The sequence below is a fragment of the Scomber scombrus genome, chromosome 8 (assembly GCF_963691925.1).
Source record: "Scomber scombrus chromosome 8, fScoSco1.1, whole genome shotgun sequence".
NCBI lineage: Eukaryota > Metazoa > Chordata > Actinopteri > Scombriformes > Scombridae > Scomber > Scomber scombrus.
Window position 1 is genome coordinate 6,885,084 of NC_084977.1, and position 24,999 is coordinate 6,910,082.

General features: G+C 40.2%; 3 protein-coding genes and 2 non-coding genes across 5 annotated transcripts in view; 2 read left to right on the top strand and 3 right to left on the bottom strand.

Annotated features, from left to right (window-relative positions):
• Nucleotides 1-6,605, top strand: part of rab6ba (RAB6B, member RAS oncogene family a) — a 53,913-nt gene extending 47,308 nt beyond the window's left edge. The window contains exons 7-8 of the mRNA XM_062424426.1: nucleotides 223-289; nucleotides 5,404-6,605. Coding sequence (XP_062280410.1) covers nucleotides 223-289; nucleotides 5,404-5,468 — 132 coding nt within the window. The 3' untranslated portion in view covers nucleotides 5,469-6,605. The remainder of the gene's footprint in view (nucleotides 1-222; nucleotides 290-5,403) is intronic.
• A 4,485-nt stretch (nucleotides 6,606-11,090) lies between these two features.
• Nucleotides 11,091-12,045, bottom strand: im:7152348 (uncharacterized protein LOC559250 homolog). The gene is made up of 3 exons (XM_062424201.1): nucleotides 11,699-12,045; nucleotides 11,225-11,327; nucleotides 11,091-11,123 (listed from the first exon to the last, which is right to left on the bottom strand). The coding sequence occupies exons 1-3, from the start codon at nucleotides 12,043-12,045 to the stop codon at nucleotides 11,091-11,093; spliced, it is 483 nt and encodes a 160-aa protein (XP_062280185.1).
• A 1,041-nt stretch (nucleotides 12,046-13,086) lies between these two features.
• trnap-ugg (transfer RNA proline (anticodon UGG)) lies at nucleotides 13,087-13,158 on the bottom strand. Its single transcript has one exon. It is a non-coding gene; the product is annotated as a tRNA-Pro (tRNA).
• A 328-nt stretch (nucleotides 13,159-13,486) lies between these two features.
• On the bottom strand, nucleotides 13,487-13,558 carry trnap-cgg (transfer RNA proline (anticodon CGG)). Its single transcript has one exon. It is a non-coding gene; the product is annotated as a tRNA-Pro (tRNA).
• A 702-nt stretch (nucleotides 13,559-14,260) lies between these two features.
• On the top strand, nucleotides 14,261-21,308 carry cep63 (centrosomal protein 63). Its single transcript, XM_062424202.1, has 13 exons — nucleotides 14,261-14,526; nucleotides 15,016-15,193; nucleotides 15,539-15,634; nucleotides 16,059-16,181; nucleotides 16,276-16,389; nucleotides 16,512-16,685; nucleotides 17,807-17,952; nucleotides 18,190-18,333; nucleotides 19,073-19,175; nucleotides 19,260-19,457; nucleotides 20,193-20,279; nucleotides 20,436-21,014; nucleotides 21,108-21,308. The coding sequence occupies exons 1-13, from the start codon at nucleotides 14,486-14,488 to the stop codon at nucleotides 21,306-21,308; spliced, it is 2,184 nt and encodes a 727-aa protein (XP_062280186.1). The 5' UTR covers nucleotides 14,261-14,485.
• Nucleotides 21,309-24,999: the final 3,691 nt, after the last annotated feature.

Below are 24,999 nucleotides of genomic sequence, written 5' to 3' on the forward strand. Positions count from 1 at the left end.
CTACAAATGTATTCCCTGATTAAAAAGAGAATAGTCTATAATAGTAATGACTGCATGGAAAACACTATTTCACACTATTTTGCGACAACATGTGAAACCTGTTACCACCTTAAATACATGGATGTACAGTGGAAAACCAGTGATCAACAAAAAAATAAGATAAAGTCAGTGTTGGCATTATGTATCCCTGATTCAGTCCTCTTTCTCTTTCTTTCCTTACAGCTGTTTCGACGTGTGGCAGCTGCTCTTCCAGGGATGGAAAGTATGCAAGAAACAAGCAAAGAAGGGAGTATCCTTTAACCAACAGATACATGATCATATTATTAACATCCTCTTTTCATGGTATGAAAAGCTATTTAAAATAATCATGTGCAAGTAGGCTGAGCTCAGACGAAAACTTTTTTCTCTCTTTTTAATCCTGATGTGATAGCATCATTCACTGCTCACTTCTAAATTAAAACAGTTCTAGGAGTGAGCTCTGTATACTGACACCTATTTAAATAGGTGTCAGCTACCTGTCCAATTAAATGTGTTTTCAGCGTGACACTCCTGCTAAATGTTATTCTGCACTGATGCCTGACAACTGTGGAGTGGGTCAGTGAAGGAATAGGTGCCTGCAGGTTTGTCTATGGTGGGTGGGCAGGTGTGGGCTCATTTAAATCAGTGACAGGACCCTCTGCTTTAAGCCATCAGTCAGGCTGTGCTGCTGCTGCTGCTGCTGCTGCTGCTGCTGCTGCTACTGCTTCTGCATACAAGTTTCCTTACTAGCACCTCATATCTGCTGCTGTCAACTGAGCATGTCACTGCTCCACCTGTGGAAGCTTTGTCAGGAGTTGCAGCCATTACTTCCTCACTCTCATAAAATTTTAACAGCATCTTCCTTTTACTTGGAAAGTAGCAGTTATTACTTCAAAACAATTGAAATATCACAGAGCGCATTTTTCCAGTCTCATGAATTATAAACACATCCACAGAATAGATATTATGAGTTTTGATTCCATTTAAGGAGTGAATCTGCTCAAAATGCTCTCTGCGGAAATCTCCGCAGCACAGAAACGCACAAGTTAATATCTGATGTCAGAGGAGATAATTGCAGCAGCCGAGATGTGTGCACAGACATTAGCTGTAATTTTCATCAGTAACTAAAGAGAGAACCCTCAGGCTGTCTGAGCTCCTCTCATACTCCTGCATTGATTTTCATGTCTGTAAATGTATCCAACAATAAGGCAGCTTTCACTTCACACATAGACACACTCATTTTTCTATTCAAAAACTAAATAACTTTTTTTCACACGGCATCAATTAGTCTTCTTTGATTTTATTTGAACCCCCTACAGTTCTACATTTACAGTAGTCTAAGCATTTAAAATAATAAAGCTATTTTAATATACAGTATCCCACTGTGAAGCTTTACAATATCCTCTTTTGTATTAGTTTTTTCTGTTGAAGAGAAATGACAGCATCATCCTACTGTATAAAATTCCTTTTTACAATAAACATCTAAGGTTAAAAAACTTCACTGAATGACCAGAAAATAAAGACAAAGAAAAACAGCAAATCATATACAAAAACAGCCATTTATATCAACACGTATTACATAAAGCAGATCAATAATAACTATAATCATAAAATAAGTGATAAGCCTTTCAAATTTAATTCAGTGACTTGCAATAAACCATGTGGCCAGAACAAAAGCCGAACGCACCCACACATCAAACAGTGATAGTTTATACCAAGTTTGCCTACTAACATAGGTTGCAACACTTTCTTTTTTTTCTCTTTTTTTTCAATCTGTCATTAAATAATACTCACATGACAATATGTAAATTTAAAGTTTTAGATGTTGTAATCATTCCTTCTTTTCATGTTGGTCTTCCAGAGACCTTAACGTGCCTCCAGTCCACGTTCTATGCAAAAATGTATTCCAAAAGTTTATCAGTATAAGTGTAAATATGAGGCTTCAATCAAGTAACTATATTACAAATTCACAGTTTTTTAAGGAGTATATTCCATAACTAAGTATCCCCAGCCACCCTTGTATTATTTTAATTAGCTCTCACATTTTCATTAGTTTTTAACATTACATTAAATTACTAATTCTGTTGTCAGTTGCAACTATAGTCTGTGGGCATTTTTTCTCATGTATATAAACCAGCCACATTTAATTTTGTCACCGGTTCTCTTCTGACAGCACCAGTCCTTCATATCCTCCTCGACAAACAAAGTAGGGTGCCATCGCTATGGTAACTGTGGGGGAATTATGAAATTGCCTTTGATTTTACCATGTGCATATAATTCTGTCATTACTCTTTCAGCGTAAAGCTGTCTCAAAGGGCATCCTGATGAACACTGCAGCATTTATGTGCTGTAACTTCAACATAAATCAAGACGCTGACCTCGGCGTACTGAAGCAATGCCTACATTTGGTCTCCCTGTGCATTACTGATTATAGCCCACTCATCATTTACCGGGAGTGGGAACAGCCTTAACAAACTGCATGACCTCAGTAATAAACTCAGTAACCTAGCAGACCTCTGAGCTGTTGCGATCACTCTTTTTGCGCTTTATATTGCAGCCAGCTATATTTCCTGCTAATAATGCATCACTCACATCCAGCCAATTACGTTTATCTCTCTTCCTGGTTTTTATCTTGATTTTAATGAGCTGTAATGGAGGTGGGAGTGAGCGGTGTGAGGTGGAGGTGTAGTGATGGATGGGTGGCGATGACAGTTCCGCAGCATCTCTTTGCCTCTGCTGACATTGTCGCTTCATGGAGCAGCTCCTCTGTTGTTATTGCATTGTGAACAGTATTGATCTCACTGATGGAAGGGCAGAAATAGGCTCTGTCTAGGATACATACCTTCCTCATATATGTAAGTGTCTGTCGTTTATTTACGTTGCGTTAAGTAACGATTTTGTGGACCATAATGGAGAAAAAAAGACAGCCTAAGTAGATAAGATAAAACATAAGCTACAAAATATATGAGAGGGGAACATTTCACTCACTGTGGTTCCACTTGTGTTTCTAGAAAATGAGTCTTAGGTTTATGAGTTTCAGTAGGTATTTAAACAGTATCCACAGTATGCTCTCTTTTCCCTTTAATTGCCTCTTTTCAATTGGGTCACTCTGATTTATGGTCGTGTGTCACGGCCTGTGGGTCAGTCTTCCGCATTTTCTCTCTCTCTCTCTCTCTCTCTCTCTCTGAGAATAATTTCCTTCCTAGTTAATGTGTATTACCACCACTGCAGGTCTGCAGACAGAGAGCGTGAAGTGGATGCTTGACCCAGATCAAGTGCTGGGGTTATTTGATGTTAATGAGAGTCTACAAAAAAATCCCACCTGACTCATGTTCATCCCTGATATAAAAAAAAGACAGTCAAGGAAAGGTGTTTTTTTTATTTTTATTTATTGAGCGTGTCTTTGTAAAGGCAAAGCAAAGTGAAGTGGTAACTGTACAGCTAAACTCACCAAGCCAACCTTGGCGCTTTCAGTATAGGAGAATGGGCGAAGGAGAATAGCGTTATTTTCCACCTAATTGAGACCCCAAAGAATCATTCAGATACTCCTAGTAGAATTAATTTTGTTGTCAGCTTCATGCACGTTCCTGTGCTGCCTCTTTAACACTATCAGGCATAGGCACTGATTAGCAAGTATCTAACCGATGTCTCACATTTAGCTTTTTCCACTATTTGATAAGCTTTGTTAAGCTGCTCTGATCAGTTATATTCATATTAACAATGGATCAAATAACTATCTGTACTCAGCTCATTGTTTTAGTTGTTGCCCACATCTTAACTGTTTTGGTTCAATCTTAACAAGTGTTGTTTCCAGCAGCAGCAGCAAGTTAAAAAGCTCCAATAAACCCAATGTATACTACCTGCCCAGCACAAAACAGCTGGCAAAGTTAGCAACTATCTGCTGAACATAGTGGAGCATTTAGCCTCTTAAGAGATGTGATATTGATTTTGGATTATATTCACTTAGATGGTAAAAGACATGACTAAAAAATGTTTGCTAACACATCCGTCATATTACCTTAAAAAGGCAATAATATGTCAAAGTTGTGTGTACAGGTTTAACATATCATTTCAAATCAAAACATTTCAGTCTCCTCTGGTTGCCATGTTAAATCAATACTAAGCTCTCCATCTATTGTTTCACAGCTATTACAAGCTTGTAACTTCCTGAACTACTTTGGCACACCCATGCAACATGAAAGAATTATTACTTTTTTTTATGCACTATTGGCACAAGAATGGGACTCGTTGCTCACTGTTAGATACTGTAGACTATACCTACAAACACACACACACACAAACCCATACGTATCACAGGAGTAAAATATTCAGGTCTGAAGCTGCTCATTTGGTTCGGTAATGTCGGCTGCTGAGATAAAGTCTCCAGATTCCAGCGCTCAGGTATATGTTGATCTTTTAAGACTGTTCTTCAAATGAAAAAACGTAACGATGACGTGCTCTCATAAAATATGAAAACCTATACTCCAACTGCTATATTTTACAGCTTTCACCAGCTTCAGTGCAGAGCCCCACTGCGGGATGGGCATTTGAAATCCACAGTGGGACAATTTTTCCCACTCTCACTTGCATACAATATGTAGGCCACCGTTTTTTGTAGGCCCCATCTTTATACATGCATAATGCTCACCAGAAAATGAATAATAAGTAAGAGTCTGCTGCTGCTGCCACGTTCACCAGCAGCATTTGCAGTCATGACTTCTTGTCTCTTTAAGAGAGAGGTGTGCAGCTCAGTCTTACAGTGAAGGATAGCTGATTCAGTGGGAATAACATTCTGCACATTGTGAGGGAAAAAATGCAAAATCATTCTGACTCACAGCAACAACTCATTAACACTCCATTGTGAATCAGCTTTAATTGTAGCACAGTGGTGCCAACGATTTTAGCCAACATCCATACTCAGTTTATTACCCCGCTAACAATAGAGGAGATTTCCTATTGAGTTGAATATGTTGACAGAAAGGATTTTTTTTAAGGAATTTTACTCCTAGCAACAAATCCCCTACCATGTCTCAAAAATTGATTAGTTAATGGTATTGGAATAATGTTTTAAAACTGGATTTAATTGGTATTTTAGAATTGCTGATGGCCTGAACTGGAAATGAAATGGAGTCAAAGGAAATAGCACCATCTAGTGGTAGTAAAGTGGAACTACAGTCCTCCATTAAAAATGCAACCAAATGTTTTGGCTCTTTGAACACAACATGGTGTTAAATTATAAGAAAACTCATCACTCTCTCTTACATTTCCACTTTGAAAATGTTTACATAAGCTAATTCAATCATTCTGGTGCATGTTACTGAATACAGTCTGTATTTTGCTTGGTTATCCTGTCAGATTCAATGTTTCCTTAACGTCCTCTTCCAGTGATCGACATCAAGTTGGACAAACCGCAGGAGCCGCAGACCACTGAAGGCGGCTGCTCTTGTTAATACTTAGTACCACCCTGGAAAACATCATTTACACCACATGCTTGTTATGTTGCTTCCTATTGGTTAACCTGCAGTTGACTTTGCACGTTGAGAATCTGGCCTCCCCACCTGACTATTGGTCATTGGTTGGAACTAGCAATATGTGAATTTGGTTATAAAGTAGTGTAGCCTACTTTGTTAATGAAACTGCCAAAAAGTCTTAGAACTTGCAAAAAAATGGAAAAGAATCAAAAAAAGACAAAGATGTGAAAAAAGATCCCCAAGTTTCAGATTATGTGTATACCTTTTTTTTTTTAAGTAGAAAAGGAAGTTTCCCCAGTTTCTTTTTGTATTTTTGTATATTCAGGGAAATCTCTCTGGAACGGTTGTCTTTTTAAAAGATGCAAACAACCAAGCTCTGTATTTGAGCGCTTGACAAGAACGGATGGATTTAGACGTACACTTATGGATCCCACTGTTGTTATGGGTGTAAATTCAAAATCCCGCCCATACTACCCCAACCTTGACCACTCTTACCTAACCACTTACATAGCCATTTTCAACTTTACACCTACACTTACGCATCTCGTGGCGTATTACCGAAACATGACAACACTTACGCCTAAAGCCTACCGGTTTGGCGGACCAATCACAGCACTCCTGCCCGTAACCCTGGTGGGATCCACAATTTTGCGTTTATAGACGTTACAGGTTGAACTGAACATAACATCTTGAGTATCTAATGCATGCCTAGTTTTTGAGCATAGGTACTGTCTACCAGTGTACACGAGTTTGAATATGTAAATGGTAACATTACACCAGTGACTTAATGCACTCTGATAACGACTAGTCAAAGTCTCTTGTTTATTAACTGGATTTGTATACTTGACTTCGGATTATCTTTTTGTCGTGTGTGTGTAAATGTGTGCTTTCTGTATAGGCAACGTTAGAATGCATTTATAGAGGGCCACTGCCAAGTCATTCTTGCCACATTACTGACGGACTCTTGTTACCGTTTAGGTCACTGTTTGTTTGCAGTATGTCGTAGACCTCCCCCCACTCACGACAATACGACATCTGCTAGTGCATTGTGTGGCATCTTGGTAGTTGTGATTATGATAGTCTGCACATGTAATGGAGCAGGTGGAGAGAATCAAAGCCCCTTGCCTTGTTTCACAGACGAACATAAACACAAAGTTCCCCCTTGTGGTGATCTTTAATTGTGTAGACTTGAATTCAGGTTCTGTGAACAGACCAGAACTTCGACATTGTAAATCAGTGCACCATGTAACTTGGTGATGCTCATTACTGTTCATCGCAGGAGCAGTTTCATTCCTGACAAAAGACCAATTTGCACATGTAGACCTTTCAGGTTAATATGAAGTTTATGTAAAGCTTCATTGTAAATGTACAGTCACATAATTCAAGACTTGTCCGATTGTTGTAGAAACTGTCACGTAACGCGTCCCCACTGAGATGAGGTTTTCTTTGCTGCTTGTGTTTTAACTGACTACTGACATTGGCGTTATGCAATGTTGCAACGTTGTTTCAATTTGGTCTTCTTTTGTTTTTTTTGTTTTTTTTAGAGCCAAGTATCATAATGTACTGGTGGGTGAAGTCAGCCAGTGATGAGAACACTACTTTGATTTGACTTGTCTTAGAAGTGAAATCTTACTGCACTTTTTAAGAAAATGTTTTAGAATTAGCGTGACAGTGTAAGTCTTAGAAACATGGTAATGTAATCTCCATAACATTTGGAGTAATGTGTCTTTAGAGTAGAGTAAAACGTTTATCAATTGTTCACTTGTGTCCAAAAAGGGGAGCACTCTTGTGAAAACTAGTGAGTCTTTTAACCCACATAATGAGCCAAATGATAATAATAATGATGATGATGAAGATAACAATAATAATAATAATAATAATAATGATAATGATAATAATAGTAATGGGAGACAGAGTTGGATCCGGTATCATAAGAGGTCTGGACTGGAACGCACTCTTTTGTGGGTTTGGGAGTGACAAGGACCGGTTGCATTTCAAGTTATATCCCCTCAAAATGACAAAAAAAAACGTACTCATCTTTTTTTCTTTTTTGTTTCTGTGCAGAATATTTATTATGTTGAAACAGGAATGTACAACTCTCATTACAGACCACACAGCCTTGTAAGGAGAGCACGTTCTCAGAAATGAGCTGGGTATTTATTTTTTAAATGAGGACAGAATTATTGATCAGTTGCTCCTTTGTATTTATTCCCCTTAAATTTGAAAGTCGAGCCCATCTTTCCTTTCCTAAAGGCCCGTATTAACATTCCCTGAAATGGACCAAGTGATGCGACAAATGTCTTTGGGTGTAAGGGAGAGGGGGGGTCTGTCATTTAAGGATGGGGGGCCATGGCCATTCCCTGAGGGTGTGTATGTTCTGTCACGGCTCTGTGCAGCAGACCTGATGAGACCTATCAGAGCTGGCTCTCCATTCACACTGTACAGAGATCTAGCATGTCTCTCCAAATGATTAATAAAGATGTCTTATTACCAAAGTCATGCTGAGTCCTTTTCTTTCTTGAGCTTTTCTTTAATCATGTACTCATCTGAGGTATCAACCATTCATCTTCCCCCCACTGTGTTGTGGTTTCTTTCATAAGTCTCTTTTCCGTAACTGTTTTGATCGATTATCATCATATAGGTCATCAGTAATGAGGCAACAGTCGTGTCAAACAAGTGTTTTAAACATGTTGTGGCCTGTGTGGTTTCAAGTCAGACACAAAAACAAGTATCTGTGGTTTCCACTGATGACTCTATCATGTCATCAGTATCACCTGTGCTGATCAGGGCTGAATGAATGGGGCACTACAGCAAAAATTAGCCATTAAGTTTATTTACTATTTGATTAAATATTCATTTATTGAAAATCAAACAGGAACCAGGGAATATTTGGCATTTTCCTAAATAAAAACCTGCTTACTAGTTTCAAGTCAATCAACTAATTAATTGACTAATCTTTTTAGCTCTAATTAAAATATATAAAAAATACATTTTGACTATGGGCCTCTATAAGAAGCCACCCTTACAATGTCACTCTTAGATTCTGCTTTAGTAGTGCAAACTGTTGTACAAAACTGATTTGCAATTACTAAAATGACTACACTGTCTGCCCCTCCCCCCCCTCCCCCCAGCAGCTGTTCACTGTACCCAGTGCATAAACCAGTTTTGGTATTATCACATACTACCAGGACTTTCTGTGTTTGTTTAGTTCCTGTTTAATTTTTGAAATATTAACTGCTTGTGTTTTTGTTATGTTCTTACTTGTGATTAAACAGTGATTTCCCGCCTTAGTTGATTTTCTCATGCATTTCACCTGTGTCCTGTTTTACTTACCTGTGTTCAGTTGGTTATCATCCCTTGTGTACTTAAGTCAAGCTTTCAACTCAGTCCTTGTTGAGCCATCTTGTCTGTTATGTCCTGTTCTGCAGCTTTTGGGTTGTTTTCTTTTAGCATGCACATCTTGAATAAAGACCTTTGTTTGGGTCCACCTGCTCCACTCCCCATGTGGTATTGGCACTATGTTCAAGTTCTAGACCAGTTTGTTGCACTTTTAGTCTCAGACTTCCAGTATTGCACAAGAACATCACTCCTGGAGGTGTGTGTGTTTTATTCCAAGCACTCTAAGCACTTCCTGACTGTACACATAATCAAACAGGAATGTACTATTACTGGTTGTAATGGGCACTTGTGTGGAAACTGTCTTGCACCATGTGTTTTCCTCACTCTAAATATATTTGTGGCACCTGATGTGATAAGTGCCTCATTACTCAGTGCGAACAAACCACACTGCAGTGGTCGAATACAACTAAGTACATTTACTCAAGTACTGTACTTCAGTACAATGGGTTCTTGTTTTATCCACTTTATGCTATTTCATACTTCACTACATTTAATAGGGAAACACTACTCTTTACACAACTACTGTACATTTAACTCACAGTTTACAGGTTGAAGTCATGTTTGTAGTTGACATCTTATATAATAAACGTATGGTCCATTTATAAAACACAATGCATTTTTATTGATCATAGATATAATCAACAGTATATCAAACTAGCTCCACCTTAATCAGTTACAACACTAATTATTATGTTACCGCATGAGTAATTTATTTTGCTGATGATACTTTAGTGAGCTTTTTAATGCAAGACTTTTACTTGTAATAGAGAAGCTTATTGTAGTAATGCTACAATGCAAGTAAAGGATCTGAGCTGTTCTTGCACTAACACTGCCAGCCTGCACCGGGTGTTGTTTCCCGCTCTGCTTCACCCTGATCCCAGTACTACCAGCACTGCATTGGGAGCCCGTAAATAGATTGCGAAACTGAAACTGGTGGTTTGCCATTTTCACAACCCTGTTTGTGTTTGTTGATTCATTGTGGTGCTGCTGCTTCCCCGCTGTGGTCCAGACTGCAGCTGTGGCAGCCAACACTGTGCTGATGCCAGTTCATTTAAGACTTGGATGCAGCTCCGAGGGGGGGGGTGGGGGGGGTCTGGCATTATGGAGGCGATGATGTCAGTCGCTGTGATGATACTTCACTGTGAGAATCCATAAATGGAAAAATGACTCATCTATCTATCAAAATATGACTGAGTGTAATTCACAGGCTTACAGTTGAAACAGCCTGTAACGACTTGTAGGCTACCAAACCAGCATGACAACTAACAGATTTCTTGCTCCATCCAGGCAAATAACAATGACCTTAATATGAATGGGATGGAAAAACAATAATGTCCTCAACTGTGACCCTGAACTTTAATTTTACTCTGCACTGTCAAGGCAAACCCTCTTTTTTTTTCTTTTTTTTTAAATCTCAGAATGGATACGTTCTCCATGTTGTTGTGGCCATAAGGTAACACAAAAGAATAAAGGTCATTTTCATGAAAGTGATGATCCGCTATTCTAATATCATCCAACGTGGAAAACTTGCCAGATGCTCGATGAATGCGGTTCATAATCTGCTTTCATGGTTCAATGAGTCTTTTGTGAAATGCCTTTGTTGTGTATTGAGCCCACAGATGAAATTTTCACATTATGCTGTTTCGAAAAATCTCTTCTGGCTTCACTTGCTTTCAGTCATGTAAATACTTGATGTGTCATAAATGATGTACAGAGATAAGAAGACATTTGTCATGTGTTTCTGATTCTTCCAGATTGCTTCAAAGCAACAGGGTTTGATGGCCAGTAAATAAAAACACATAAAAAATACTTTAAAAAATATTTTTATTAAATACTCTGACAGCTAAAAACAGTAATAAATTATATTCAGTGTTCAGCAGTGGGCACGGAAAAGGGAACGTCCTCAGGAGACCATCTGTCATGAGGGGGGTCTCAGGGTGTTAGTCCCACTGGGACAGCTGAACCAAATCCCATAGCACCAGCTGGGAGAATTAAGCCTAGAATAAATAATGGGGGGGACAGGGAACCTTTGGCTGAGGACTAAACAATGTCCTGACTGGTACACAATTGGATTCTCGGTCCTAACGGCTTCAACTTTCCTTCCACTGACAAAGGGTTGGTCTTCTTGTGACATCTACCCTCCGTTAACAGTATCCTGAGAAGCGTGGCGGTCCAGCTTTTGTCTTTTTTTAAAATGTCTCTTCAGTTGAAAGCCTGCGCCAGGATTTCATCTCCCTTAAAACGACAACAACACAAAAATGAACATTAATACCCACATTTTCTACAAAATTCTTCCTTGTTATCATAGCCGTTTATCACAAAGTCAGAACTTACACATTGGTGCCAGGAACGATCCTTTCTTGCGGTTGCTTTGTCAAACTGAACTTTTTGAAGAATGTGCGGAATCTGAGCTTTGTTCTGGAGGACCCCGAAGAAACGCTGAAAAGCAAAAGTTCACGTTAGATGGTATTTTCCTCCAGGAGGACATACAGTAGCTCTGCAGAGCACAGGTGCTAATGAGGCTGCTTTGTGGACAAATGCACTGATTAACACAGTCCTGTGAAAGGCTTGGTATGGCTGGAATGTTTTGGATTTAGGTTCCAATTCTTTAAATTCATCACTAGTTCATGAGAAATGCTGCTCTTAAATTCTTTCTTTTTTTAACATTTTTTAGCTTTATAAGAAAAACTCCCACATCTTAAAGCTTTCTGATGTTAATTTTCTGAAAATACCCCAAAACAGGTGGAAAATTGAACCTTTGTTTATTTGTGTTCATGTCCACATATGTCTGTTTACGCTGCTGTACTTACCATTCTGCTTGTAACGCAGGCGGTTGTTTAGCCTCCATCCTCTCCTCCTCAGCTTCTTGATTCAGCCCGTCCTCCTCCTCCTCCTCAGCCTCTGCTTCCTCAGGTATCTCCTCCCACAGCTTGTTGTCGACCCACAGGGCTTCCTGCAGGCTGAGGCCGCGACCTATGCAGGTCACCCGACGACACAGGGGGCAGCCCACCGTGAGCAGCCCGCTCCTGGTCTGCGATATGGTCTCCAGGCACTGGTCGCAGAAGGTGTGTCTGCAGTGGAGCACCCGGGGGATCCTGTCCATCCGAGAGTAGGGCAAGAGGCAAACGCTGCACTCGCTGTCCTCACACAGAACCATTGTCGAGTCGAACTGAGGGTCACAGACTGTGATGAAAAGGATGAAAATGACTTTCTCTGGATGATCAGGAACCTGAATGTCCACTTTCCAGTAATTGTCTATGGTTAAAGTCTTGTTTGTTGAAATAGGTTGTTGCTGCACTTTGCTTCTCCATGTTAAATGAAATAGTGTTTGTAAAAGTTAAGTGCTTTTTCACAGTGGAAATAATTGTAGGACAAGAGATTTTTAGCCATATTGAACTGTAAATATATGCATTATTTCCTAATTTCTAATGTCCACTGATAACTCTCAGATAAGACTTCCATTATTCTGTTATTGGTGACACCATATTCATAACTAACAATAAGAATGAGATGCAGATTGTGAGTTTAGTCTTCACTGTGCACTGACAAGACAGAAATCTTAAAAAATGAGAAAATTAAAGCCGAACAATGAAACAAATGACCAACATGTGTCCCATAAATATCGCCCCTATCTTACATTGTTGTATTATTCCAGATATTCATTATAAATATAGAAAAATCAAATAGAAAACAAAACAGTATCCACCTTTAAACATGAAAGACGTTGAAACACACAGAAAATGTATCAATATGTTAAGTACTTACAGGTAGCCTGTTGATAATAAAATATTCCCAGAAGAGACTCGATGCTCCTTCAGACCTCTATCTGAGTATTGTCCCTTTGGACTGTACAGCACAGCCACACAGCAGTGAATGGAGGACAGAGCAGCCTCGTCTGCCGCCTGTTAGAAGTGTTTGTGGGGGCGGGACAAAAACGGGGAAAACCTTCACAGCATAACAGCTGGGGAAGCAGAGTGGTGGAGACGCTCTTTGTTTAGTGTTTGACGGAGGGCAGCTGGAGAAACGGGTGTGGGAGGTTGAAGGAGACAAGTGTTAAGGGAGGGAATAGGCAAACAGTGATAACGAACGTAGCAAGCTGCTCCCCTACTCAAACCGTGAAGCACATGATGATGGTCGTGGGTTTATTAAAAAAGAATGAACCGATAGATGGATGAATACATTGTCCTTGACAAAAATTGGGCTCGTCCGGGATTTGAACCCGGGACCTCTCGCACCCAAAGCGAGAATCATACCCCTAGACCAACGAGCCACGCATGACTTTGTGAAGAGTTGCGTTTTTATTGTTGAGCAGTACCGAGTTTCTTATCGCTGATGTTTATTAGTTTTATTTAATGTATTTACGCTAGTTATACCATTAAGCTCTGCACCGTTCAAAAGCCATTTACATCAAGTATATCTGCGGATAGCACATGAATTTAAAGCTCGTAGCTCACTGGTAGCTAATGTTAAGAATAACGTTACTTCCCGGTGGAGAACAACGCATTCAACTAACCAGATTACACCACAGTGTAATTTTAAAAAGTAGTTTGAAGCGGAAGCTTGCGTTAGCATATTGTTAGCTGTGCGTCCAAAATAATGGGCTCGTCCGGGATTTGAACCCGGGACCTCTCGCACCCGAAGCGAGAATCATACCCCTAGACCAACGAGCCACGTGTTCGTGTGGGGCGGTGTACGCAATATAAAGATCTGATCAATAGACGGTTTACGCTATTTATTGTTATGCTAATAATTGCAATCCATGTTGCCATTTAGCCCCAAACTATCACAATAAAGCACGTGGAAAGAAACTTCACTAGTACGCCATGTATTAAAAAGCTGTATTTTACTAATGCCGCACCTTGTGAAGCATCTGTATAAATTGTACTTGAACATGCGAACGGATTCTGAAAGCTACCCGTGACCCCAGCACTGAGTTATTCAATTGAGAATGGAGTTATGTACACCGTTCTGGGGACACAGGCTGAAATTAAGTTGTATATAAAGCTAGCTGTTAAAAAACGCGATGTTGCCGCCTTAACAACAGGAAATGCGTTGTACCCAATCCCACTGCGCGCTATATTTTCCCACCCGCATTCAGATAGGACCCGCCTTACTCTGCTTCTGATTTGCTCTGATTCTTATATTCTTACCCTACTGCCTAAACTCAACCAACGAAGGCAATGGAGGCAACGAATATCAGCCAATCAGAGGCAGAGTAGGGCGGGTCTTCACGGATTACTGGTGGGAAAACAGTAAGGCAGCCAGTGGTGTTGTGTGTTGTACGGGGAAGTTCAGTTAATGATGTAAACTGAAGAAGTAAGGCACTGAAACTACTTAAATTTGGTAGTTATTATCTGCATACTCAAATAAGCCTTGTTATAATTTAAATTGGGATTATTACTGCCAATGAATTTCACAACGCAACGTCAGACCCGCTTGTTTAGCAGGTAACGTTAATGCTGTCACTGAGGTTGCTAGGCAGGTCAGGTTAGCTGGTAGCTAACTTGAGTTAGCTGAAGTTAAAGCGTTGTCTCCAGAACCAGTATGCTGTAAATTATTCACAACACTTGAATACAGTGACCACCACTTCCAACTAGATGGAGGCGTTTCTAGGAGCTCTGCAAAATCCTGACCTAAGGTAACGTAAAGTGATGAGGAGCTAACTAACTTCAACTCATTTATTTGCATCACATAACTTCAAACTTTGTAATCGTGAGTTCTTTGAGTGAAAACAACTTCGACATGTAAACAACGCTGTTGTTAGCTTTAGTGGTTCAGGGGAAAGGTCAGGGAAACATAAATAATGATATTTAGCGGCTGATTCACCACCCATACTTACGAAAAAGTGTGAGACATCAACTCAAAAACTAGATTATTATCACTATTATTAAGATTTGACAAGTCTAAGTATAGTGGTTAAAGTGGGTAAATCTGAAAGTGGGAGGTATGATGTCTGACACTTTGTTTATATAAGTGCAAGTGGTGAAAAATGGAGAATCAGCTGCTAAATATAATTATTTTATGTTTATCTTAACTTTCACCTTAGCCCTGAAACTGGAGCTGACTTCAGCGCTGTGATATACAAGAGATCATTCTAACATCACTTTGTTTTTTGATCCTACATCAGCTCAGTGCTGTCGTCCTGTGAGCCAGAGCTGCAGGAGCTGATGCGACAGATTGACATCATGATCAACCATCAGAAGAGAGAGTGGGAGGCTGAGATGAAGGCCATGGGGCTCCGTCTGAAAAATGGGGACGAGGAGCTGTCGACTTTCAGGGATCTGGTTGATCGGAGGGATTTGGAGGTGAAGTAGAAAACCTTTCCTCAACTTATATTATAGAGTTATATCATTGAACTTAGTTGGGTTTCTATCATTCAGTTAAAGGTTTCACCTCTACACTGATGGCTGAACTGTGACTGATTGATCATACAGTATTACTTTTAGTTGATAAGAACTGTAAGGGAAATCATATTCTTTTGTAATGAAATATTTCCAGAGCATTTTGAATTAAAGCCATGTTTCGTAACCGGGAGAGATGGAATACAGTAGCAGTAGTAACCTTAACTTGCACAGCATTTATGTGACTAAATCATGTTGCTATTTACACATTTTACCCACATTTTGCAATCCTCCCATCTCCGATTATAGATCGGACTGCTCCGCAAGCAGGTAGAAGATGTCCAGACTGGTCGACAAGAGTCAGTCACCAAGTACGAGCAAAAGCTGCAGAAAGTCCGTGAAGAGGTGAGATACAATTACACAACTGATCAAGCATGTGTCAGTTAACTGATCACCACATTGAAGTATAGTATATATAAGTACGTTTACGGATTCAGTTGAACCTGGTTGAGAAACACTTCAGAACTTTAATAAATAATTCAACCTTAAATTTGCAAATCAAAGAAATCCTACAAAAAGAAAACAGTCATTTTTATCCTTGCAGACTGCTAGATCTTCTGACCCTATCCTTAACCCTGACAACATAATGCACAGCTCAGTCAACTTAAGACGACATCTGATATTGATCAATGTGAAGACTAAGGGCAAAGCATTCAGTTTTCAAGGTGTCTGAAAAATACTTGAATTTAAGAATGCTTTCTCACACATTTGTTGGTGAATGGATTTATATAGTAAATGGAACAAAGCTTTACTGAGATGTCTCCTGCAGCTAGATAAATTGAAGAGAAGTTATCACAAGCTTCAGCGCAAACAGCTCAAGGACACCAGCAGAGGAGCAAATACTAAAGAGACGGATTTCTCAGAGGTGACCCGGCTTAGTGAAAAGATTGAGGTACAATACAACGCTCCTTTTTTCACCTACACATTGTCCTTTACTGCCATCTACTGGTAAATTGGAGCATAACGATCCTTGCCTCTCCTTGCAGGAATATCAACAGTGCTCTGTAGAGTGGGAGCAGCAACGCAACCAGTACCAAACCCAGCTGACAGCAGTGGAGGCCCAGAATAAGAGCCTGACTGATGAACTCATGCACATAAAAGTAAAAGCAAATTAATAACTTAAACATGTAACTTAAACAGACAGGATTTACTGCTGAAACACGTCATTTTCCTGCTTTGACAAAAAGGATTTCACATTGTTTGTCCGTCATTTGATTTCCAGTCTCAGTGGGCATCCTGTCAGCAGGAGAGGGAGCACAGGGAATGCTGTTCAGATGTGCAGCGTCTGCGTACTCAGCTGGAGAAGACTCAGAGCAGCCTGCACTCACAGGAGCTGGAACTGCTGCGCCTCCGACCCCTTGAGACGTGGCTGGGACAGTACCAGAGAGAGCAGCAGGTTAGCAGAATGGCTGCAGCAGATTAAGATGATAATGATGGGTCTGAAGGCAACACTTTTTTTGCAGACCCACTACAATATCATAATGCAAAAAAAAGAGTGGTAACCATTTAATTTGGGGACACGTTTGAGCTGTAGCTGCTAAATATAAGACATAACAATACAGACTTATATAGAATACAGACACATTAACACACACAACTGTATCCTGTAACACCGTATAAACACAGTATTGGTTTATTTAATATAGACACAGGCTTACAATTCATGTTAGAATTAGAGAGACACAGTTACCAAGTGCTAAAATACAGTTTACACAGAGACATTTATTCCCTTTGTAGCATGTCATGCATCAGTCTCACCTAGTCCAGTTTACAGTCAAACTCACATTTCAAAATTAACAGATGTTTGAAATTTGCAGTTTTTGGGAGATTTCGCAAATCTGTTTAACACATTTAATTTCATTACAAATTTGAAAAGACAACTGTGAAAATCATTTGTTTTACAGTACAAGTCAAAAGTTTGGACACACTTTCTCATTTAAGTGAAAGACAAGGTGTGTCCAAACTTTTGATTGTCACTCTGCAGTGTTGCGGTGTGAAAACAGCAGGTGTGCGATGTGTGCAGGTCTGAATGAACTATTTTAGAGGTCTGCGTTTTCAGTGTATTAGGCACATGCTTTCTTGGCTGCCAGTTTTTGATAAATATGTTAAACCAGTAATTTGTGTTATAGTACCAGGGATGCTGCAGTGTGGGTCAGCTTGTGTGTAAATCTGCACCAATATACAAGCAAGGGAAGTATGCAAAGAATCAGACAGAGGAAAGCTTGATGTAAATAGAAGAATTAATGTTTTCCACGACACGTCACAGCAAGGACACCAACATTACTTAGAGGAGAATGTCTGTCACAAATGAGTGTGAAAGTGTGTTTTACTATGACCATTTTAACTTATAAAACTGCCTTTGAGTACCATGAAAAGTGCTCTATAAATAAAATATATGATGATTATGATTAAATACTCATATTAACTTTGTTTAAGAGTAACAGCAGATTTGTGCTGCAGTCTTAAGAAATTAAAATGTCACTTTATCAGCTGATTTTACCCACTGCTCTTCATTAGGTACACTCCGAGGAAAGGCAGGAGCTCCACGCCACGCTGGACTCTCAGGACACATTTGTACGCAGAGCCAGTCTTGAGCGCCAAAGGCTTCGCAACGAGGCCGCCAGACTCAACCAAGTACTGGAAGCTAAAGATCAAGTCATTCGGTGGGTGGATATATAAATAAGCTCCATTTACGATGCAGTACAGCAACACGCACACAAGAGGGCATTCTATACTTTCACTTTAGGTTGGATGCATCAGAGAGTAGATGCACTATAAAAAGTTCAGTGCTTGATTACTGCCTGAAAAGAGTTTATATATGCAGACCGCATTGTAAATACAATATTTTAATTAAATGAAGCTGTTCTGTGGATGTTTATTGGATGCTCTTGTGTGTGCAGCTCTCTGGAGGACTGCCTGTCAGTTCACGGCTGTGTTGGTGTGGAAACCCTCAGACAAGACCTGGAGAAGACTGCAGCCAAGCTTCAATGTGCCCAAGCATGTGAGGTTCATCTCAAGGCTGAAGTGGCATGTCTGAAAGAAAGGTGAACGCTGGTCTCATTATCATTAAGACTGCTTTATAATAATAACAATAATAATAATAATAATAGTAATAATAATGCATCTTATTTATAGGTGCCTTTCAAAGCACTTAAGGACACCTTACAATCACACATGCAAATAAACAATGCACCAAACATCATAAAATAAGCAGACCAGAGATCTACAATATGAGGTAGTACAATAAGAAAAAAAGGGAATTCATAATAATCATGAGGCTGAATATGCTAGTCAGAATAGGTGTGTTTTAATGCGGGATTTAAAGATGGCGATAGAGTCAGAATTGCGAACGTCTAGGCAAGGCAACTTTATTTGTATAGCTCATTTCAGCAACAAGGCAATTCAAAGTGCTTTACATAAAATATAAAATGCATCAAGACAGAATATAAAAGCTAGAGTCCGACCAATACTGAGTTTTTCGGGCAGATACCGATATTAGGGAGTTTAAAAATTCAAATATCGATATACTGGCAGATAATATTATATATAAAGACTATATAGATAAACACATGATCCTTCAAATCTAATGAAGGTATGATATTTTTGTTTCTAGTAAGTTGTCAGAAAAGGAAGTGGGTGACAGAGTGGACCTAGGCTCAGTGGATAGATAGAGCAGGGTGTCATCTGCATAACAATTGAATACCAAATGTCCTGATAATATGACAAATAGGTAAAGATAGAAAATTTGCCTCATTAACATTAGATGTTTTGTGATTCGCTCAGAATGGAGGAGGTGAGCCGACAGAGATCAGACCACTCGAAGGCGGAGCAGGAGCTGAGGAGCATTAAAGCAAATTATGACTCCTCTGTTACAGAGATGAAAAAGGTCAGAAAACAACAAAAAAACATATTTCCTTAACATTTACCTGTTTAACATCTGTGTTACCAGCTATTTCAATTCATTCTGCAGCTCAGAGAGGAGCTTCTGAGAGCCAGGCAGACTCACAGCGGAGAGGTGGAAGGCATGAGGAAGGAGGTGTCCAAGCTGACCGGCGAGCTGCACCATCGAGACCTCGCCATCTCCAACCTGAGCGGATCCTCGTCCAGCATCAAGCAGCAGCTCCGTGGCGAGCAGGAGCGAGCAGAACATAAGACAGCCGAGCTTCAAGTAAGCAAGCAGAAGAGCAAATATTTGGTGATTTAAACTGTCAAAACAGATTCAGCTCTCTTTAGTGCAGATTGTTTAAAGCTGTGCTGAGATTATAGTAGGTTTATAATCCTGACAGGGTTTGAAATCAGGACTAGCTGCATATTCATAATTTAAAAGTTTAAAATGTAGGTTTTGGGACTGGACATGTCATTTATACTTTTACACATTTGTTTTTTCTTACTTCTTTTCCTTGCAAAGGAAGTGTTAAAACTTTATTGACAGACTGGTCTGATAGATCTGGCTCTTAATAAAGTGACCTAGATCTTGTGTTTGTGATGTGGAAACTTGAAGCTTTCAGTGCACACGTTGTACCAGTCAAAGGTTCTGACACACTTTCTTATTCAAGAGAACGGGAAGTTGTGTCTAAACTTTTAACTGGTACTGCATACAGAGAATGGACTTTCCTGTGAAGTAGGAGACATCTTGTGTCCAACAGATAAACTTTTGAAATGAAAAATATTTGCGTGTTCATGTAATTCTGGGAGGAAGAGGAGACTTCGAATTCATTTTAAGCATTTTAATTATGTAATCTGACTTTGTTTGTGTGGAAAAACAGACACAAATTATCATTCAAAACTGAATATTTCTCCACATTTTGTATACTTTTTTGTCCGCAGGAGATCTTTTAACAATTGCGTGTAAATGTTGACAATAAAAATTAACCACAATTTCTTGGCTCTCCAATTTTCTCAGATGACTCAGGCCCAGCTGGACGCTCTGCGAGCTGAGAACCAGCATCTGAAGAGTCTGCTGCAGAGTAAAGAGTCTCACTCACCCAAGGTTCGTCTGCTTTGACACAGTTTTTATTCAGTCATCACATTATTTTACAGACGGCATCAGACAGGAATCTTTTCTTAATTTGGCTTTGGTGCTCATTCCTAAATTCCACTCATCTCTGTTTGCTTTTTACTCCATGAATCACTCGTGTCTTCTCAGAGGAGGGATTCCTCACTCACTTCCCTGAGGGAGAGTTATGTGTCATCTCTGAGCAGCTTGGAGCAGGAGAATCAGCAGCTAAGGCAGGAACTTGTTGAGAAGCAGGCGCAGCTTGGGCATCAGGACAAATATGAACGAGCGCTGCTGAGCAACGCTGCAACTGACCAACCACAGCCTGCTCAAAAATGGTACATGGCAAACACACAGACACAACAGATCAAGAAATCAAACCCTGATGCATTTTTTGTTTTATTCTATAGTCACGAAGATCACAGACACAGGCAGGAGGTGCAGGCCACCCAAGATAATCTCCACGAGAACCCCACTCGTTACGAAGGCGAGATCCGGAGGCTCTTCAAACAGCTGCAGACCATGTCCCCGACTTCCAGAGAGCAGCCCTGCAGCCAGGCCCAAGACAGCAGGTCTCAATCAGCAGCATCCTCCTGCTCCTCCAACTCATCAGGAAGCAGAAGACTCACCAGGAAAAACTCAGTGCCAAACTCCAATGAATCCGCTGCAGAAGGACAGAGCTCCAGCTCGGAGGACTCTCGAAGCTTAGTACCCTCTCCCTCGCAAATGGTGGGGCTTGTCAACATTTCAACTGTCCTTTTTTAAAGCCAAGAATCCCAATCATCTCTCAATGTTGTGTGTTTTTTCTTTGTTCTCTCTCAGGAGCTCTTGTCAGCGTCACCCGGAGATGGCACGGTGTCTCATTTCTTGGAGGAAGAAAACTTGAGGTCCAAAGAGCTGCTGCAGAGACTGGACACCTACATCCACGACATGAGAGAAAACAACAGCAAGACGGTGTCCAAGCACCTACCTGCTGGCTCAGGTCCCGAGCCTGCCCAGACGTCTGTACAGAGCGGTCAGTGATTGAGTAAGGTGGAATAAATAAGAAAACAGTGCCTTGAACAGAAAAAGCCTACGTTCTTGTTCTTAATTAAACAGTCAAGAATGTCAACAGATGGGGCGTTTTGCTGTCCGCTTGACTGACGAGACGTGAATCTATTCAGACGTTTACACAGATTACATTTAAGATCAGCACGGCATCGTGGAGCTCCGAGTTTACCCAAGTGCTTCTTAAGAAACTGTCAGAATGAGTGAATGTAATTCAGTTATTCCAGCAAACTCACATCAGACCACAGTGCTACACCCAATCCCTCTTGGTCCCCACAGTGAAGGCCAAGCTGTATGAAGTTACACATAAGAGGTAGCATTTGTCTCGCGTGGCTGCTTAGCTCAGATTTACTTCTGTCTATTATGTATTTATGTGTGTGCCAACAGAAGCTGAACATCAATTATGTGTTTATCCGTGTGCCAACAGAAGCTGAATGAAGTGTTTGAGCTTTTAGAGGTAAATGTGTGTCTGGTCCCGCCAAAGAACAAGTGCCGACAAAGGCTGGTTGATTAAAGTTGCGCTTGAAGACACTGCGAAAATTGGAGTCGATATCTTGCAAGCGTAGATCTTCTGTGCCTGGGTAAGATATAAAAGACTCAGTAGTTTGCATTCACAACCCAAAACACCAGCCTGTCTATGGGATTGCACCACTACGAATCTGGTTAAAACTGTCATTATTGGCTTGGAACATATCTTGGGAATATATCTTTAATTTGCATTTTTGAGCTTTAAAGCTGCTAGTAAAGATTATTTTAACCACCATTTAATCTACCTGTTACTTTGATGTTTAATTCCTCAATCGTTTGGTCTACAAAACAAAAGAAAGAAACAAAAAAAATGCCTGTTACAAAGTATCCAAAGTGTCATATTCAGCTATCGATACTAAAACACAATGTTGACTATAATTTAAGACGAGGAAAAGCAGCAAATCATCACATTTACTGGAACTTTGATGATTGTCAATGTTACTTATTAAGATCCCATCAATCGATTAATTGTTTCAGCTGTGGTTTGCTGTCTCACCGACCGCCTCCGTCGACACGCTGCAACATGCAATCAACGTGCTCAGCTGTCTGAGCGGCCGCAAGCGAGTGGTCGCGGTTACACTGAATAAACTGTGAATCATGATGGTTGTCCACAGAACACTGGAGTTCATCCAGATTGTTTGCCAATTATTTCAGAAAGTCCATCAATTGTAAATCTGACGTACTGTAGTAATATTAGAGGTTCCGTTGTTGACTCTAGTGCCTAAGACTTTTTATCTTCTATTGTGTTGCATACAAGCTTGGACAACCTCAGATCTCTTTGTGTTCCAGTCTTCCAACTTGGTAAAAAACAAAGGAATATACTTGATTTCCAGAGCAGAGAGACTTTCCACTGACGCTAACATTAACACTTGTGAAATTTTATTATCAAACCATGGTGGAAATTTGCCTCAGTAGTGCTTTTAAAGACTTGAAATGGCCTTTAGAAAATTGTCAAGCATTCTTGGCGCATTCGGTCATATTTGTCTAACTCTTGGTCGGTTCCAGAAATCTGAGTTACTTTGTTGGGACTCTGACATTAAAGCGGCAATCCTTTACACTTTTCCTCGTAGGAGGCTGCATGCTCCAATTTTTTTTCTTTCCCTGGAATGCAGCGTTAACGCACGCTTCGCATTTACATCCAGAGAAAAGAATGTCGTTATGAGCCAAAGGAGTGTCTGTCCTCCCTGCACGTCCATCATAACTGGGAAAATACCACATATGTACATGTCTGACCAGACGTCCCAGACACCAGGGAGGGAAAGAGGGCAGTTTCTACTGTCGCTCTCCTCAACCCCACCATTTACTCTTCTACCAACCCCCCCCCCCCCCCCCAGCACCAGCACCCGCACCACCACCACCCTGCAGAGGCCCTCCAACTAGTCCTGCAAAGATTCAGTGCAGGAATGTGTGCACCATGCCAATGCTGTCATGAACCTTCCCCTGCGGCCCTGCTTTGTCCTCATCATTAGCGCTCATGGAATGTTAATATCAAACATGTGGGGCGCTGAACCTCAGAAACGCTTGAAAGGCCAGGAGGGAAATAGTTATGTTTTATTGGCTCCTTAATGATGGACACACTGACTGAATGGAAATAAAATGGAAAACAATCTGAAGAAGTATGTGTTTTTTTGCATTTTTTGCCATCACAGAATTGCAACGAAGAAGTTCTGAAGTGCTGTTTCTGAGTCCAGTGACTTCTCACTTTGGTATTTGGTAGCCTGTGTTACTAGCACTGTAAGCCCCAACAAACAGCGCTAAGGAATTTGGCAAGGCAGGCATTCCTCTGGCTCGCTCTCTCTCTCTCCCTCGCTCTCTCTCCCTGGAGGTGAAAAGGTTTTTATATGTGGAGATTCCTTGAAGGGGCCTAGTAAAAGGGAGGAGGAGGGAGGCTGATTCAAGTCCAGGGAGAGTTTGGACAGCCTGTAAAGGACAGACTTATTTACGTAATGATTCACAGGAAAAATTTGCTTTGGGCTGCATGATGATTGAGTAATCGCTAAATTGATTAGCGTAATGAATTAAATTGCCCACATTAGACCCTAAATTCTATCAGGACCAATGTTAAGAGTGCAACTAGTAGAGTGATGCAAACAAAGGACAGCTTTCCTCTAAAGGAATTCATTCTGTGCCCTCTTTTTTGGATTACCATCATTTAGTGCCATTATATTATATTATGCTTTTAAACGGGCATTCCAGCAATTAAGTTGCACTTCATCACGCTGCAAGGAGAAAATGAAAAAGGAATGTTTAAATTGATGAGCAAAGGTTGAGTTATCCTGACTTTTACTCTCAGGGAACACTTAGTTCTACATTCCCTGTAATGCAACTCAATAGCATCTGATCTCTAGTAAATGCCCACATCTTCTAAACTCAACTCCTCCAGTTTGTAACACAATGTGTAGTCTCCAAGTCTGATGACATCATCAGTTATCTTTTTGAACTTTAGCTGATCCAGAAGACAAAATATTACAGTTTTCATAGGCTGACTAATACTGTGTGATGAGTACACTGTACTTGATTAGTAAAACTGGTGGAATGCCCCTTTAGTAAGTATATGAGAAGTGCTGAAAGTAGCTACTCTGGCAAAGAACTCATGTGTTAGGCTTTAAATGTCCAGTACAAAATCTTAATAAACGCCTCAGAAGTTCTTGAACTTGAAGTTCTTCCTTGACCTTAGAAATAATAGTTTGACAGAAAATTCTTGACATAATTTCAACTCACAACACTTTTACTGTTGAAGCTGACACATTTAGCCAGAGGTAAAAAGTTCAGTTTCTGACACTCCAAATGGTTACAACACAAATACTAAGATCTCCAACCATACCCAATCTGAAAAAAAGGAAACCAACGGATTCTAGGTTCTAGGGAAATGCAATGACGTGAGTTGCATACTGGACCATGATTGGCCCAATATGTGTTGTGATGTCACGAATCCTGCTCGTAGATAGGTAACTTTAACTTAGGTTCATGGTGAGCAGAAATAAACTTTCCTCCTTCAGCAAGTGAATGTGAGAACAAATTCTGCACAAACATCATTCTACACGGAAAATAAAGGCCCTCCAAGGGAAATAAAAATAAATGAAAACATTTTTAAATGGTGGGCAACTTTAAATTCATGCCAGTACGTCATACAAATGGA

Bases quoted from the DNA above. Each gene is read 5' to 3' on its own strand.
- im:7152348 (XM_062424201.1), bottom strand. From the start codon at position 12,045: ATGGTTCTGTGTGAGGACAGCGAGTGCAGCGTTTGCCTCTTGCCCTAC. The intron at 11,328-11,698 runs GTAAGTACAGCA...TTTGCTTTTCAG, and splicing joins CCTGCGTTACAAGCAGAATG to CGTTTCTTCGGGGTCCTCCA. The intron at 11,124-11,224 runs GTGTAAGTTCTG...TGTCGTTTTAAG, and splicing joins GGATCGTTCCTGGCACCAAT to GGAGATGAAATCCTGGCGCA.
- cep63 (XM_062424202.1), top strand. From the start codon at position 14,486: ATGGAGGCGTTTCTAGGAGCTCTGCAAAATCCTGACCTAAG. The intron at 16,390-16,511 runs GTAAAAGCAAAT...TTTGATTTCCAG, and splicing joins ATGAACTCATGCACATAAAA to TCTCAGTGGGCATCCTGTCA. The intron at 19,458-20,192 runs GTAAGCAAGCAG...CAATTTTCTCAG, and splicing joins ATAAGACAGCCGAGCTTCAA to ATGACTCAGGCCCAGCTGGA.